The following is a 16,361-nucleotide window of genomic DNA, read 5'->3' as shown; positions in this document are numbered from 1 at the left end:
GTTTGGCGTGAGAGTAACAATAGAAGGGTGCAATAAATAATGCATTTAGAAATATACCTAGTTAGAATCAGTGATTCAGTATCTTGCGGTTAGAGTTTTTTGGATAGATATAATTAGTCTAGTTCTAAAATGGATCAGGTATAAATGAATAAATAGGAAAAAGTTTTTTGAGTATTAACCCTCTAGTTAGCTGAATTGCCATGAAGAAATTAAGGAGTGGTAGGTCGATTAATTGGCCCAATGGAAACTAACGTGTCATAATTAAATTGCAAATGGACAGTCCACCCTTCCGTGTTGCTACACCTGCCACACAGGGTCGCAACATCTTTGAACATTAAATAAAGATTTAAACATACAATATCAGAGAAAAACATTAAGTTCGTGTTCTTGATTGAGTCCAAGTAGAACGCATCTCAGTCTACAAATCAATCGGGCTTCCGCTTGTCGTAGATAGAGTTCTCGATTACCACCTCTGGCATGCGGTTTTATGTGTTGTAGTCCTACAAATCTGATGTCCTTTCTATGTGCCAGTTGGTGTTCTTGTTGCCAGTGTCTTGCAAATGGTAGATTAATGTCTTGGCTGTTAAGGTTTGCAAGGTGTTCTCTGATTCTTACCCTCAGTTCTCTGATGGTACTGCCAACGTAAACTTTCTTGCAGACACATATAATTCCATACACAATATATTTAGAGCGACAATTCATGAAGTCCGTAATTTTGAAATTTAGATTGCCATGGCAAGAAAATATTTTAGTTGGCGATAGGGCAAATTGACAGAAATTGCAAGTTCCACATTTGTGGAATCCATTAGGTTTGATGTTCTGTGTGAGCCAGTTAGACTGTCTGTCGGAACCAGATTTCATAAAGGAGGGACACAATAAATTTCTAAGTGTAGGAGCTCTAGAGAAAATTATTCTAGGTTTCTCAGTGATGTGAGTCTCCAAATCTGGATCCAAATGTAAGATATGCCAGTGTTTGTTGAAAATATGATATATAAATTGGGAGTCACTGCAATATTTTGTTATGAAGTTCACATGTTGTGGAAATTCAGCCAATTTTTTGGACTGGATAAGTAAAGCAGATCTTGTGATTGTTTTCACATTCCTAAGTGCATGGTTAATGTTGGTTTGCGTGTAGCCTCTTTCTTGAAATCTGGTTCCTATTGACTTACATTCTAAGCGAAAGTTCACGTCTTGACTGCAATTTCTCCTAGCTCTAAGGAATTCTCCTCGAGGAATATTGTCAATCACATTTCTTCTATGGTTACTTTTTGCATGCAAGATAGAGTTGACTGCAGTTGTTTTACGAAATGTACTAGTTTGTAAAGTTTGATTATCAACATAGATTCTAAGATCTAAGAACTCAATTTCGATAGTATCAATATGGCCTGTGAAGTGTATCCCAAATTGGTTATGGTTCAGGTATTGCATAAATTCTTGAAACTGCTCTGGTGTGCCTGCCCATATTGCAAAAACATCATCTATGTATCTTCTCCAAATTTGAATAAACTCAATATATGGGTTGTTGTAGAACACATATAGGTCCTCAAAGTATGCCATGAAGAGGTTTGCCAAAGCTGGAGCATATTTGGCTCCCATGGCAATTCCCTTGGTTTGGGTATAGTACTCATCGTTAAAAATAAATTGATTGTGATTTAGTGTAAAGTCAACCAGATTCTTCAACATTTGTACATGAGTTGCATATGATGCTGAGTGCAGTCTGAAGACGTAATCCAATGTCTTAATCGCTAGTGAGTGATCAATTGAGGTGTACAGGGCAGTAACATCAAGAGTAACCAAATGGTAATGCGATTTCCATACAATATTGTTCAGGATCTGTAAGACATGAGTTGTGTCTTTAAGAAAGGCCGGAATTTTTGGAACTAGGTCCTTAATACAGGAATCAATATAGGTTGCTAAATTCTCTGTGACCCCCCCTTGTCCGCTCATTATAGGTCTCACTGATGGGAGACTATCAAATGGTTTATGTATCTTGGGTAATAGGTACAAGGTAGGCATAAGTGGTGTGGTGTTAGTGAGAAAGGATTTCTCCTCATCCGTGAGCATCCCTTTTAGGTGCCACTCACCAATCAAGCTTTTAAGTTCTTGAACTGTTTGAGTTGTCGGGTTGCTCATCAGTTTACGGTAACAACCAGGGGTATCTAGGTGTGCTTGTGCCATTCTAATATAGTCCGTTTTATTGAGGATAACTATGTTACCCCCTTTGTCTGCCTCCTTAATCACAATGGAATTATCACCCGAGAGCTCATAAAGTGCCTCTTGTTCTGTTTTGGAAAGATTGGGTTTTTTACTGCAAAAGTCCTTATTTTGACCATCTATATATTGGTGAATTTCCCTGGTAATAGACCTGTAGAACACATCTATAATATTATCCCCTGAAATGGGTGGCATGAATTTAGATCTGTTCTTATGTTCAGTTATATCCATATTGCGTTGGTGTATCCCTAGGTCTCTTTGGATATCACTGATAGATTGGGCATTGTCCGTAGTAAGGTTCGCCAGAAGGTGTACATTTTCAATCTCTTGTATGCTTTTGTTGCTGATCGGTCGTAATGAAATCTGTTGTTGGAAGAATACTGGTTTATTGTGAAAATACTTTTTCAGTTTCAGTTTTCTAGTAAATTTATAGAGGTCTATTTGGACCTCAGTCATATTGGCTTTCGAGCTGGGTGCAAAGGAAAGGCCATAATTGAGAACATTGATCTGTTGCGGTGATAGTTGTTTGGCAGAGAGATTAATGACTAGGTTTTGAGGATTGGCCTTGGTTTGGATATTTTGAGACTTGATCTGGTAAATCTTTTCCTTATGTCTCCTGTTCCCTCTCCTCTTAGCTCCTCTTCCTCTTCCTCCTCTGACGTTGTTGGGGTGGTTGGTATATTGGGGCCTAAAGGGGGTGTTTTCTGAAAACGTACATTCTTGTAATTAGTATTGGGATTCTGAGCGTTGCCCTTTTTGAATCTTTTAATTTCAGCCAAAAAGCCTCTTCTATTATGACGTTTTTCCTCAGATATTTCATCTATGTTGTGGATCCCTGCTACATTCGTTGTTGATGGTTCCTGATCAGAGTCAGGATCTGATGTAACTGGTGAAGTGTTAGGAGTCTTGATGTGTGATTGGTCACCATCATACTTAGTCTGAAATGTGTAGACTCTGTCATTGATATAGTCTCGTTCATCACGATAAAATTTCCTAAATTTCCTAATTTTGATATCGTCTTGGTAATCTTCTAAGATACTGTGCATTTTCTCATAATTTTTGTCTTTAGAAGCTGCAGCGTTAGACATTTCTGAGATTTCTTTTTGAACCTGAGCAATTTCAGCGGTTACTCTGGTATGTTCCCTCTCAGCGTGTTGTACAAGGATTTTCATCATGTTCTCAGAACTCACAGTGAGGTTAGCTTCCCAATCTGAAGCGAGATCTTGGTCATCATGATGATTAAAGTCTGGGAATATAAGTATTCGTAAGCCCCTGGGAATGATATCTTGTTTAAGGTAGTTTTTCAATGATACTTGTTCCCAGTACTTATTGATTTCTTTTTTACTTAAGCGTTCCAATTTCATAAATTTTTGAACCAGTGTTTCGGTTTTTTGCAACCGGTTTTTGAAGGGATTACTGTCTGTGCCACGCGGGGCAAAAAGGGCAGCGCTATCCTCATCACGATTCTGTAAATATTTAGCCATCTTCAAGGTGGCAGTTAGGGTTATTTAGTGGGTATTGTGCTGCACTCCCGGGGAAAGGTAACCGTAGTAAATAGATTCCGAGAAAAAGTCCCCAATGTGGGTAGGTGCGCGCACCCTTATTGATTAGGTGTTTGAGAGGTTTGCAGCAGTGGCAGTGCTTAGAAGGGTAAGTTCTCGGTACCCCTTCATATACAAAAGAAAACAACAAAGTCAGTGTAGCCTGCCAATCAGCGCTCCCTCAAAATCAGTCATGTAGTAACACTTGACAATTTATCGATTGCTTAAGTAATTAGACCATTGCATAGTAAGTAAAAAGTGATAGGACAAATATTTAGTCACAAGAGTAAACACTCCATGTCTATCAGAAAATGTATTTTAATAACAAAAATGGACACTGCACGCCAACACGTGTTTCAGCCCTCTCCGGGCCGTCCTCAGGGCGTATTTGTTGTTACAATGATCAGTGTTCTGATAAAGAGCATAAATAAACCATGCCCATTTGCATAGAAATAATGGGTAAACAAATTATTGCCATTTTGCCATAAAAAAATTTTTACAAGGACGAAGTTGGTCCATCACAGTTTGAAACAAACATAATCCAAAAGAAACGTATGCAATATAAGTATAAATCCAATGTCAGCGAGGAGAGAGAGAAAAAAAGGGGTTGTCAAGGATGAAGGGTCAGGGGAGAAAGGAGAGAAAATTAAATTGGCAGGTTAGAAATAATGTAATATTGTACATACATTCATTATTAGATTTCCAAATTCCTAACCATAAAAACCCATTTAGAGAACTGGTTATTTGCATGGCTAGGTAGTTGCAACTGATCGGACGAGTGGACAGTCCATAATAATAGTGTACCTGATTTTAGTCCATTAAAAAAGTAACAAATTCCATCCAACTCTAATGGATATATTTGCTGGTGCCTGCGAGAAAATACGATTATATGCCTACACCTGCTATGTTCCATGAAAGGACCCACACACCGGGTTCACTCTGAGCAGGACCTGCATCAAAAACGGACATGGACCCAAAACGGTCTGCCACTATGGCCTGCTCCTGCGGGTAGAAAATACAATAGTAAATATTGATAGTACCTATTAATGCATTGTAATTTGAATTTAAATTGCTATGTAACAATTGATAATTGGGTCTGATAGTAAAGCCATTACAACTACATTTTGCTAAAAATGTATACATATGATATATATGCCTGATGCAATTAACCAGAAAATGTATTTGATGTAGAGACATAGAGGCTAAAAAATGTTTGTAAATGCATCACTCTCTAAAGGGACACAAATTGAAAGTTGGATGCACGTTACGAATCATTTATTGAATGTATTTATGTGTCAAGAATATCGAAAACAACTTACGTCATGAAACAAGGTCCATGATAATTATAGTATTTACCATATATTAGGGTCTATCCTTCTGTTGGCTCCCTGTTTCCCTGCATCCCTGACTGAGAGCGGTCCTCTTTAGAATGCCTGACAACTAACCAGGATTAGGGAGACTGATGGCTGGATTGGAAGCCATTTAGAATCACTGCCCAGAAACACAGGCAATACCATTTCAGTAAATCTGTGAAGAGCTCAGCCCTGAGGATGGAATGTAATTCCGAAAATGATTTGGTTAATGAGCTAACACTGGCAAGATTGCCTCTGAAGAGTATTTAAAGAAATGTGGGCACGTTTTATCAAAGAGTCTACGTATCTGTACACACCCTAAAGATTTTCTGTTCAAAGCAAACTAAAAAACTTGTATCTATTAATTGCACCTTTTTTATAAGAGCATATTGTGAGCAATAGGCCTACTGAGTGAGTTCACTTTGTTTCTCTTATCTATTGATTTTGATCCTTGTGTCATAGGATTTTTCTATGCCAAGTAGCTCCTTTTGAATGAATTACATTTATGAAAGTAAGCATTAACGAAAGTATCTTTTACAAATATATGGTTGTGCCCACCTACTCCACACAATTGTTTGCTAAGAATTGATCAATTTGTGAAGGGCATATTGTAATATGTACTCCATCAGGAGTACAATAAATAGTAGCATACAATTTCTTCAATAAATTCAAACCCAATACATTTTCTCCACACTGTCTAGTTAATAAAAATGGTATCTCACTAGCTGCTGGTCCTAAGAGAACCGGTACTGCTGCTGATACCTGACTAGCTACAGGTGTTCCAGCGAACCCTACTGAATTATTGGTATGCCCACTCAAAGGAATGTCAGGAACTTTAGCATGATTTATAGAGCTCTTCTGTGCCCGTGTCTACTAGAAATCGATGTTCCTGTCTCCCAACTCTCATGTGGATGTAGGGTCCTGCTTGATCCACAGGAATGGGAATTGGTTCCAGTTTCATTTGAGGACTGTCCTATTCTGAAGAATCCCAAGACAAATACTCAGTGTTGTATTGGTTAGTGACAAAGCATCATCAGGATTATTAAAAATGTTGGAGCTAACTGGGGCTGTAGTAGTTTCAGCAGAGCCAGCAGCAGGCTCTGGTGTTACCCTTCCACCCTGACCTCCTACCTGTCCTACCTGACGTCCTCTTCCCCATCTTTGATACATTCCATTTCCCCTATTCAACAAGGCTAGGCACTGCACCCTCCAATGGCTCTGCTTTTTGCAATATGCACACTGATTGGGCCCGGGCGGTGAAAATGGTACAAATGGACCAACACCTCTTCCTCTTGTGCCAGTAAATGGCCCTCCCTAGTTCCCTGTTGTACTTGCTGTACTAACACTCATGTCTTAAGATCCACTGTCTTCTTTTCTGCTTTCTCTTTTTCTTCATTCACTCTGTTTTCATAATATTGAGCCATATGTAAAATATCTGATGGTGGTTTAGTCTGCCAGGCACTTACTGATTGCAATATAAGAATGCAATAAAACTAGTACACAAGTCGCTGAGATGATTTTTTGAAGAGAGATTAATTCATATTTCATCTATTGCGTGTATCCAAAAAAGGATATCACCTCCGTTTATTTTTTACTCTTGTTGGCAGACCTGCAAACAAGAGTAAAAAAACTGCAAAACGAACTTGAAAATAGATTTTTTTAAAAAATTGAGTACATTCTGTGCCGTTCATTGCAATTTAAATTTTCATTTTGTCCTTTTGATTCAGTCCATTTGTATTTGACAATATTAATTTCTTTGCCGATTAATAATTCTTTAAGAGTTTTTCTTTCTTATAATCTTTGTTTTTCATATTATTCCTAGGTTTCTTCTATTCTACCTTTATAAAAAATAAATGTTTATTTTTTGCAAAAATCGTCCCTCATGCTTGCATTTAGATTCATAATGGGGAAACTTTGATGTGATATGCTTTTTTGGATACACGCAATAGATGAAAGATGAATTAATCTCTCTTTGAAAAATCATCTCAGCGGTGTGGATACTATTTGTATTGTATTTCTACAAACCCTACCATAGCTGCACCACATGGGGCTCCCTAATATTTTAGTGCATTATAAGAACGCTTATTTCTGGTAATAATTGTTGAATAAATGTATCTACAAATATCTGTTGCCCTGCCAGTGTAGTAATTTCCCACTATTGAAGATAGATGTCCCAGGAGGATAGCTCAGCGGCAACGTGTTCGCCTTGGAAACAAAACAACATGAAACAACACATGTTTGATCCCCGGGTCCGAGCTTAGAAACCTCTGGGTATTTAAGCGCGTTATAAATACGCAACTAAGACAACAAAAAAAACAATTAAGCAACAAAACAAAAATAAACAATTCCTGTAACAGTGCCTCGATGCCCGCAGGCTCTGTGAGCGCTATGAAAATAAATAAATAAAATAGAAGTACTCAAAGCTGCCTCTAATTCTTTATAAAACCCAGTAGGGTTTGTCTGTTTTAATGGATTTAATTCTCTTGCCTGGAAAAGGGCATGTGAACAAATTGGGTGTCGTATTTAACAAGCTGCATAATTGTTTCACCTTGATTATCAAGGACAGGATCTCCTTGAGCATCAAGTGTGACATGCTTTGGTATGGTATGTAAGCAGGCGGCACCTCCCGCATAGGAAGCTGACAACTTGGTGGGTTTCATAATTTTTAAAGTGCCATTAAGTTTATGAATTGCTCTGGGATGCGCATTATGGATGCATGATCTATTATCAGTTTCAAGTGTTGTGACTCCGCAGAATTTTCTATCTCGCCTTCCTCATTTCGCTGCATAATTGTATCCAACATTACTTTCATAGCATGCATCTGCATCTCGGTAACATACTGACCGAAAGAGGGGTCAAAGTGGTGGCCCATCTAAAAGCTGTAATGTGTAAGTAACTGTAATTCCTCATCCGCTACACAAGATACTTTACATGCTGTGATAGCGGGATGCTGGACATATTCAGAAGTATTAGTTGCATCTTCTAATTCCAATCAAGCTTTCTCTAGTCCTTTCATTTAATCAACTATCTCCCAAAGTCCTTTAACATGTGAAAACTCATCCTTCTCTGTATGCCTAGAGAAGGCAGCTAGATTTAAATCTTGCAATTCCCTAGGAACTGATGAAGTCAATGTTTGTTCCCACTGGATTCATATCTCATCATCCAAACATTCTAATAAAATTAGTCCCTCTGGACCTTGGGTTTCAAGTACTTTGTCAACCACCTTCTGTCTGACTCAAATCAATACTAATGGAATAGCCTGCTCCCTCAATTTCCTTCTTTGGGTAGGCATTAAAGCAGCTAGTTTATTCCTAATAAAGGGTGCCAGTTTCCTTGCCTTTTCTTTAGTAAATGGGCCATATATATATTCACTGGGAGGATCTATGCTGGCATCTGATATGTCATCTTCTTCGAGTGGGGGGAGTTTGGGGATCGGGAAGAGTGGGAGGGAGTTTAGTGCCTGTGGGCCCTAATACTTCTGAGCTCTAAGGTTGACCATATAGAGGAGGAGGTGCAAATGGAAGAAAATGTTGGTGAGGTTTATTGAGAATCTGTTCTATTATGGGATCTTCGGTAGTAGTAGGTATAACGGAGTAAATTCCTGTTCTTTGTATCTGGCCATCTCTGTCTATCTCTCTATTATTTTGTTGGTGTTTTTGATGATCATGTCTTAAAGATTTATCAGCCTGTGACATATGTCTTCGAGCAAATTTCTGTTTCATGTTTGATCTTCTGCGTGGCTTCCTTGCGCCAATTGTGGATAACATCAAAGTCAGAGGTTCTAGCCTTATTCTTTAATAACACAGTTTCTAAATGCTGAATTACAGATACAGCAAAAGAGCTATGTTCTGGCCATCTAAAACTAGGTGTATTTGTATTCTGTTTGTGCCATGAAAAGTGGAATACTATCGCTCCTAACCCATATTTGACATACATTTCATATGCCGGGGTACTTTCAGGGGGTGCAGGCTGACCAAATTCGAAATTGTTCGCTGGTCGAACACAACAAAGTCCGAACCAACACATTCAGAGCTTACTGGGACCAGGTATCATAAAGCCCTATCCTGGCAAAGAAGATATCTGCTAAATACCTCCAATTTAACCCACTCAATCATGTCTTACCTGCCCAGACAGCTATATTTACTAACGAAGTTCTGTCTCAGTTGCTCTGGGCGAAATATCACGTGTAGTTCGAAGGGCCCCAGCCGGGTGAGGGCGTCTATGGTGAGAAAACCACTGAAAAATCAAATCTCCATAATAGTAGGGATCCCTGAAACTAAGCCATTAATCAGCTGATTCCTCTCCTTCATGTCTAGAAATCGAAATACCCTTGTCCTCTGAGGGGCCCTACGTTGGGCGCCATTTGAGACTTCTAAGCACTATAATATAAACAAAATAGAACATCTGAGACAGGGTTTCAAGATTGCAGGTCAAATTTAACATACCATATACATACAAATAAAAAACACTCGAGGGGACCTCAGTTCAAACCACTACCAATGTATGTCAAGTGCTGAAGTGAAGTTCCTGAATGGTTCACAAGGTTGCTTTTTATACAAAACTGAGCCTGCATCAACATAGGTCATTCATTATTCAATTGCAAAAGATAATAACACAAATATGTTTAAACTACATACACAATAATTCACCTAATACCAAGAGAGCAGGACAAATTGAATACTCAACAGATGTTCTTGCTATGTCAAGAGTCTTTACTTTGCGTTATGGCTCAATCACATACCCCCCAGTTCATGGTTGGTGACTTATGTTTGAGGTCTTTAAACACACAACCCGCCTGCGCTTCATTCCCTCAACGGTCACCCTATTTGCACAACCTTTTAAAGATACCTTCTGTGCTTTCAACAAGAATGGACGGGCTAAACATTATGATTCAGTGTGTAACTAACCTTTGCTTAGTGCAGTCAGTCTTTACATAGCATTTAGCTTAGAAAATGAAACAATTTTGAAGCAGCTTTTCTCATTCGCTGAAGAAGAGGTCCTGCTTTTAATATTATTCCACCAAAGTTTATGAGTGAAGGCCAGACAGCTAAAACATGCCCTCAACATGGACCCAGTCTTCTTCTGTCATAACACGTTCTTATAATGACTGATAGAAAAAACCATGAACACATTTCCATTTTGATTTACTCTGTGAAACTGACAAATGCAACCCCTTTTGAACATTGCTAAAAGAACAGGGTTTTGAACGCAAAAAGGGATCAGCTTAGGGCTAAGAAACATGCATATTATTGTTATATTCTAACAACTGCAAAGTCATTTACCTGCATAACAGCTGATGACAAGTCGGTCATCGGACGGATCCAGGCAGAGGAAGAAGAGGAAGCCAGGTAACTGAGAGAAGGAGAAAGGAGAAATTATACGGCTGGGTGGGGAGTGGCGGGTGCAGGAGGAAGGAGCAAAGAAAAGGAGAAAGAAAGGGAGGACCCACTGCCCCCACAGAAGATGTCCCACCACGCAGGGAGGGTAAAGAGTTGCAGAGGAGAAGGCTTATGGCAGAAGAATAGCTGGAGCACCTGTACAGTACTTAACTGGTGAGACGTCACCCAGGATATCAGGAAAGAAGATGAAATACAATGTGTGCTGAAGCTGCTGGCAGGGAAATAGCCAGGGTGCTGGACAGAGGCATAGAAGTCAACCATCGTCGTTTGCTGAACGTGATAACATCACGTCTTGCTGGATTGTGTCATTGTGAAGTGAGTACCTGAATGCCGGGGCTCTGTGGCCTCCCGTTGTCTCTGTCTCAGAGAGCATGCTGACTTTGATTGGTACTGCAGGAAGCCATGTCCGTGCCATTATAACACAGAGTGAACGCTCCATTGTGCGGTTGTTAAATGTCATGACCTTTATCATGGAGGACGAGATCGGGTACTTTTCGCCATGTGGTTGAACACTGTCAACAACAACAAAAACATTTAAAAAAGGACAGGTGCTTTGAGCGGCAGAGATTCATTTTCAAAATAACCATTGCAGCGGGATGGTATTTTAGCAGTTAGCACGCCTGTGCCATTAGCACAGTAGTGCAGATTGAATGATAGTTTCAAGGTAGTGTGCTTACTTATTTTGGAGTATGCTTATGGTTTGTGCTGATGGATGGATGCTTGGATTTATTCTTCCAGTTTAAAATTTGGAGGCATTTTCAGGTGTTGCACAGAAGCAACAAGGACCTTTCGGAATGTTAGCAACATGGATATGAAATGTTAGTGCAACATGGATGTGTGATTAGTTTAACATTTTGCAGAGTTTCGACATGTTAGTTGTGCACAAGCAACATAGTGCACAGCGGTGTGTGTGTGCAGATGTAGGGAGAGTTGCGGTAGCTGGTGTGGGTGGCATGCCTCCCACATTGCAGTCATGGCTAGTGTGTGGTGTGGGTTCTCATCACAGGATGGTGTCGCAAAAGTATCGAGTGGTAAAAGGCTGCAGCTTGCGGTATGGGAATGTCTCTGTTACTTTATGGAAGCCTTTCAGAGAGTGTATTGTTGGGGCGTCGTGATGTCCTGTGTCGGCTTAAATGACTGATTGGATCAGTGAGTAGGTTGAGGCCCGTCTAGAACCTTGAATATTTTGTTATGTAAGGAAATCGATGGAATGCAAAGCGTGTGAAGTGGTTATCGCATTTTGTGTGGATGGTGAGATTGAGGTGTTTGTGGTAGCATCATATTTTGGAATTTGGTAGGTTACATCATCATTACCTGGCCGCAAGTGTTTCTGGAGGTTAGTCTGGCATCTCAATGATTGGGGCAGTTTTAGCACTCAGGAGTTGCAGTCTTGAAACTCACTGATGGCAGGAGTGAGTGTTGTGCAGTTACGTTGGTTTTGGATTGTTAATGTACAGTTGAGCCCATATAGGGGGAGCTAGTGCTCAAGGGTGGCAGCCTTGAGACTCACCGATGGCAGTGGTCAGTAGAAGCAGTCTAGTTTTCTGTGTTGGTTATGAGTGTATGTAGCAATGTGGGGTGGGGTCTACTGCCAGGCTTGCCAAGCGGATGTTGTGTGTGTGTGTGTGCCTTGTTTGTAGTAGGAAGGAAGGTGTTGGGGCCGTATTTACCTGTCTCTGTTTTGGAAGGAAGGGAGGTGTAAGGGTCTGTCCTTCCTGTTGCCTCCCTGTCTCCCTGCATGCCTGACTGAGCGGGCTCATGTGTAGAAATCTAGGTGTGCGCTGTAATGTTGTGGGATGATTGAGTGTTCCACCTGAATCAGTTGGAATAATGTAGCCTAGGTGGTGGGAGGGCAGTGGGCTCCCTGAGCTTCCTTACATCTCCTAATGAACTAATGCACCTGATGACAACTGAATTGTGAAGCTAAGGAATAAAGAAGCTTGATCATCTTACCTGTTGCCTCCAGAGTCATTTTTCTGCATAACACCATAGACATAATGTCTACTCTTGTAAAGGCAGGAAGCCAGGTGTAAGTCTTGTGGTGCAGGAAGACACGAGGGTTTTATGTTTTGGAGGGAGTGGGTTGACAGGGTATGTGTTTTGTGTTGTGGGTTGAAAGGAGAGACAGGAGACCAGGTATATGTCTTTTGCCATGGCGGGAAATGTTGGGCTCTTTGAGCAAGGCTAAACCCACTAGCTCAGCTCTCGCTCAGCTCAGCCAATGAATTCTCTAGCTTCTCTACAATTTTTCATTGGTTTAAAACTGAATACGGGATAGTAGGAGATGTAGCAGGCTGTCAACTTGCAAACTGGGACACAAGGAAACCTGGTCTCAAATCCCAGCTTTCCTATTACACCAAATCAAATAATTTGACTGTGTTTGGTATGTGGTTGAGGTTGTTTAGGGCACAGGTCTCTAAGACACTACAAAAAGTAACAGATATGTTGTATAAAAACGAAGTCATTTCGGTATTTCATACATACATATTTATGCATTTTTTAGAATGTGCAGGGGAGAAGTTGGTATTGAGTTGTTTGGAAGTTGGGCCTGCCGCATTGCGGGCCACTACACCGTAGGCAACTAGACTATGATTGCCTTCTCCAGGCCAAATGTGGCGAGGACTCCTCTGCCTTCAAGTGTCGCAACCTTTCGGCCCCATATACTGGAATGATAAAATCAAAGGAAAGTTCCTTTCTCACACACTTTCTCCCACGGATCAGAACTTGATGCCAGAATTGAAAAGGCATCTGACTGCCGGAGCTTTCATGTTTCACACTGAATGCCCTGCTCACAATCTGAGGTGACAAGCTGATCTTCAGGATTTTAGAAAGGGCAAGGGTGTTTTGCTTTTAAAACCTTGGAGTGTAATATGTAAGTATGTGCCGCACTGACGAGGCTGCAGTAGTCCCAGGTAAAACAGTGACTGACTGCTTGTGTGCTCCCATCATCTAGCATCATCTAGCATGTAATTATGTGCCTTCCATTCTGCTCCCCCTCACACTCACTCACATAAAAGGGAGATTACGTATGGTAATCTTCATTATCCTTAGTCCACCTGCCTCGTCACAGTCTTTACTAAATGAAGGCAGGAATCCTTCAATTAGTAAAGATTTTGACGCGGAACGGGTGGACAGAAGGTAGAAGACGATTACGTATGGTAATCCTCATTACACCTATTTTACCCGTCTCGTCACTATCCTTACTAAATGAAGGCTTCCTGCCTTCATTTAGTACGGACTGTGATTAGACGAAGGTGGCCGGAAGGTAATGAATGGCAGTCTTTATTTTTTGTGTCTTAAGGAGTCAGTTATTTAATTCTCTCAGTACCAAACATTAATAGATGACTAGTGAAATCTAATGTTGACTAAAATGGTAGAGCCGAACGGGGAATACAAAAAGGTTTGGACCAACTGTCAGATGCGGAAAAGAGCATATGAAGGTGATAATGTTGATGATGAAAATATTGCTCCTGTTATGGTTTTAAGTATTGAAAATCACCCGATCCAACAGCCCATACAAGAAATGAGTAGTTTTTTTCTGGTTTGTTCACAGATCTGGCACCAGCTTCAGATTAAAACACAGGGTAGATCTCTGCGAGCTCTGGGCAGTGGCCTGTGGTGAAGATGAAGAGGAAGAAGAGGAAGCCCGTGAGCTGCATGTTAACCCTCGATATTCTATCATCTTAGTCTGGCCCAGTAGCGTCTGCCTCGCTTCCTTCCGGTGAGTTCTGAATGACCTATAGAATGCAAAAGAGCCACGCCCAGAAGATGTTAACCATCAGCACAGGGTCGGACTCTGCCTGCTAGCATTGCTACTCGTACAGAACACTGCACACTGCACATCTTGGACTTTTCACCGTCCGCGGGGCAGATATGTGTTGTGATGTAGATTGATACCACGCACCGCTGCCATTTGCATGGTCTCCAGGCACTCTAATGGCAGTATAGAAATAATCCGCTAACTGGAATATCCCCAGTAACCCCAATGAGTGGAATCAAACAGGTTCCAATCTTCCCAATTGAATGCCTTTTTCTCTTTACCAAATCTGAGAAGTGGATGTTTTCAATAACACAGTTTTCCTGGAAGAGTTGTGCTGTTTATTTCGTGACCTTCTTGAAAAGTATGAATATGAGCCATACACTAAACCCTATAGACACCAGCATGGTTTGACCCATTTTCAAAAATGATCCGTATTCTTTTAGTGTTTCATGGAGAACGGTCCTGTTTCCTCAGAAAGTGGACCATGAGCTGCATCGGGTGTGCACAGACTCACTCCTTCGGGTCTGTAATTACAGGGCACAGAATGTGATGTAGATTTAAGTAACTTTGTATCACTCAATAATGGCTTTGAATTTACTTATGCATTAGTTCGCTTGTTTTCTGGGAGATACTACAACAGGGAAATAATATACAGAAAAACTGTTATCCGTATTGAGAAAAAAATATGGTGCTCACTTTCAATTTTTGGGGGACATTGGCACTATCGAACCTTTCCACCTGAAGGCATTTTTTGTACACCATATCAAATTTGAATACTTAAGCTTCAACCCTTAGCGTGTACATTTTAAATAACTTTTCAAGTCCTGGAGGGCTAAGGATCTAACCCATTAGTGCAGTTTAGAAAGCCAGGCAATAAAAAGCTTTTTGGAGATCTCAGGAAAAGATCAAGTGAAACAGATATCTAAAAAAATGATAAATTCACCAAGTGTGATAAAGGTGCACATGGATGCACGGGCTTCGGACATGCTGACACGACACATTGTCATGTAATGATGGGTATTTATATAGACCCAGCCCAGCTCTGAGGCAGCGGCACACTGCACAATAGTGGGTACAATCAATGCTACATTCGAAAAGGGTTCTCTGTGATTATCAGTCATCGGTCCTGTATGCCTGAAGAGTAGGATCTTTACGCTTTTCGGAAGTGCAGGAACGGGGGCGCTAGTTCGGTGGCGGTGCATACATGTATGCTGTTTTGAAGTCTGGGGTCTTAGCATGGGAAGACTACTTTGCTTTGCTTCTACTTTGTGTGCTCTTTGTTTCTAATTTGGTGATGGCTTGGATCCTTGTGTGGAGCTATCACCACGGTATGGCCAGTTTTTCTTCCAAAATTCATCGGGCACTGGTCGGCATAGCTGTTTTGAAGATGTTGTGAGCTTGAAGGCAGGTTCAGTGGAACCATGATATGATATGATAGTTTAACTATTTGAGAATGGGCGTCATGTGATCAGATTTCTTCATCCTCTAATGAGGCGGATTAGCATGTTGGCAACAGGGAGATCTGGTAGGAAGGCTTTATGGTCATTCAAGCGGGATAGAAACTTAGATAAGGTTCTGAAAGATGGCATGGGCATGAAGCGTTTGCCTTGCATAACATGGAGAATGAAACAAGTTTTTTTTTGCAATCTGTGCTTTGAATTAGAGGTTATCGTCAATGATAAGCATGAGAGATTTTGTGTGGGTCCTGAGAAGAGGTGGTACTCCCCCCATATTAATTTTCGGCCAGCCAAGTCTAGACTGAGGCTTGTTTTTGAGGCTTTCACAGGAGGAATAATTCTGTCTTGTGGGGTTCAGTTTCAGGTTGGTGTTATGTTATGTTAAAGACATTTATAAAGCGCGACATCCGCCCAGAGGTATCTTGGTGCTAGGCTGTAGAAGGAGAGAGAAAAAAGGTCCCCAAGCAAAAGATAACAGATTAACACAAATTAAAACAAATACGTTTTAAGGAGATGCCTAAAAGACAAATAATTAGCCACGGAACAAAGGGAAAAGGGAAGGGCATTCCATAGTACAGCAGCTGCAATTGAGAAAGCTCTGCCATCAATACAAAGTATTTAGCCCGCTGAACAACAAT

The 16,361-nt window shown here is 40.7% G+C and overlaps 1 protein-coding gene across 5 annotated transcripts in view; it reads left to right on the top strand.

Annotated features, from left to right (window-relative positions):
• TAGAP (T cell activation RhoGTPase activating protein) overlaps positions 1-16,361 on the top strand; it is a 757,603-nt gene that overhangs the window by 590,304 nt on the left and 150,938 nt on the right. For all 5 annotated transcript variants that reach the window (XM_069607892.1, XM_069607891.1, XM_069607890.1 and 2 more), the window contains one exon: positions 14,060-14,227. In XM_069607892.1, coding sequence (XP_069463993.1) covers positions 14,060-14,227 — 168 coding nt within the window. The remainder of the gene's footprint in view (positions 1-14,059; positions 14,228-16,361) is intronic.

This window comes from Ambystoma mexicanum, chromosome 4q, assembly GCF_040938575.1.
Source record: "Ambystoma mexicanum isolate Mex_15411 chromosome 4q, UKY_AmexF1_1, whole genome shotgun sequence".
NCBI lineage: Eukaryota > Metazoa > Chordata > Amphibia > Caudata > Ambystomatidae > Ambystoma > Ambystoma mexicanum.
This window is presented reverse-complemented; position numbering and strand designations above follow the sequence as displayed.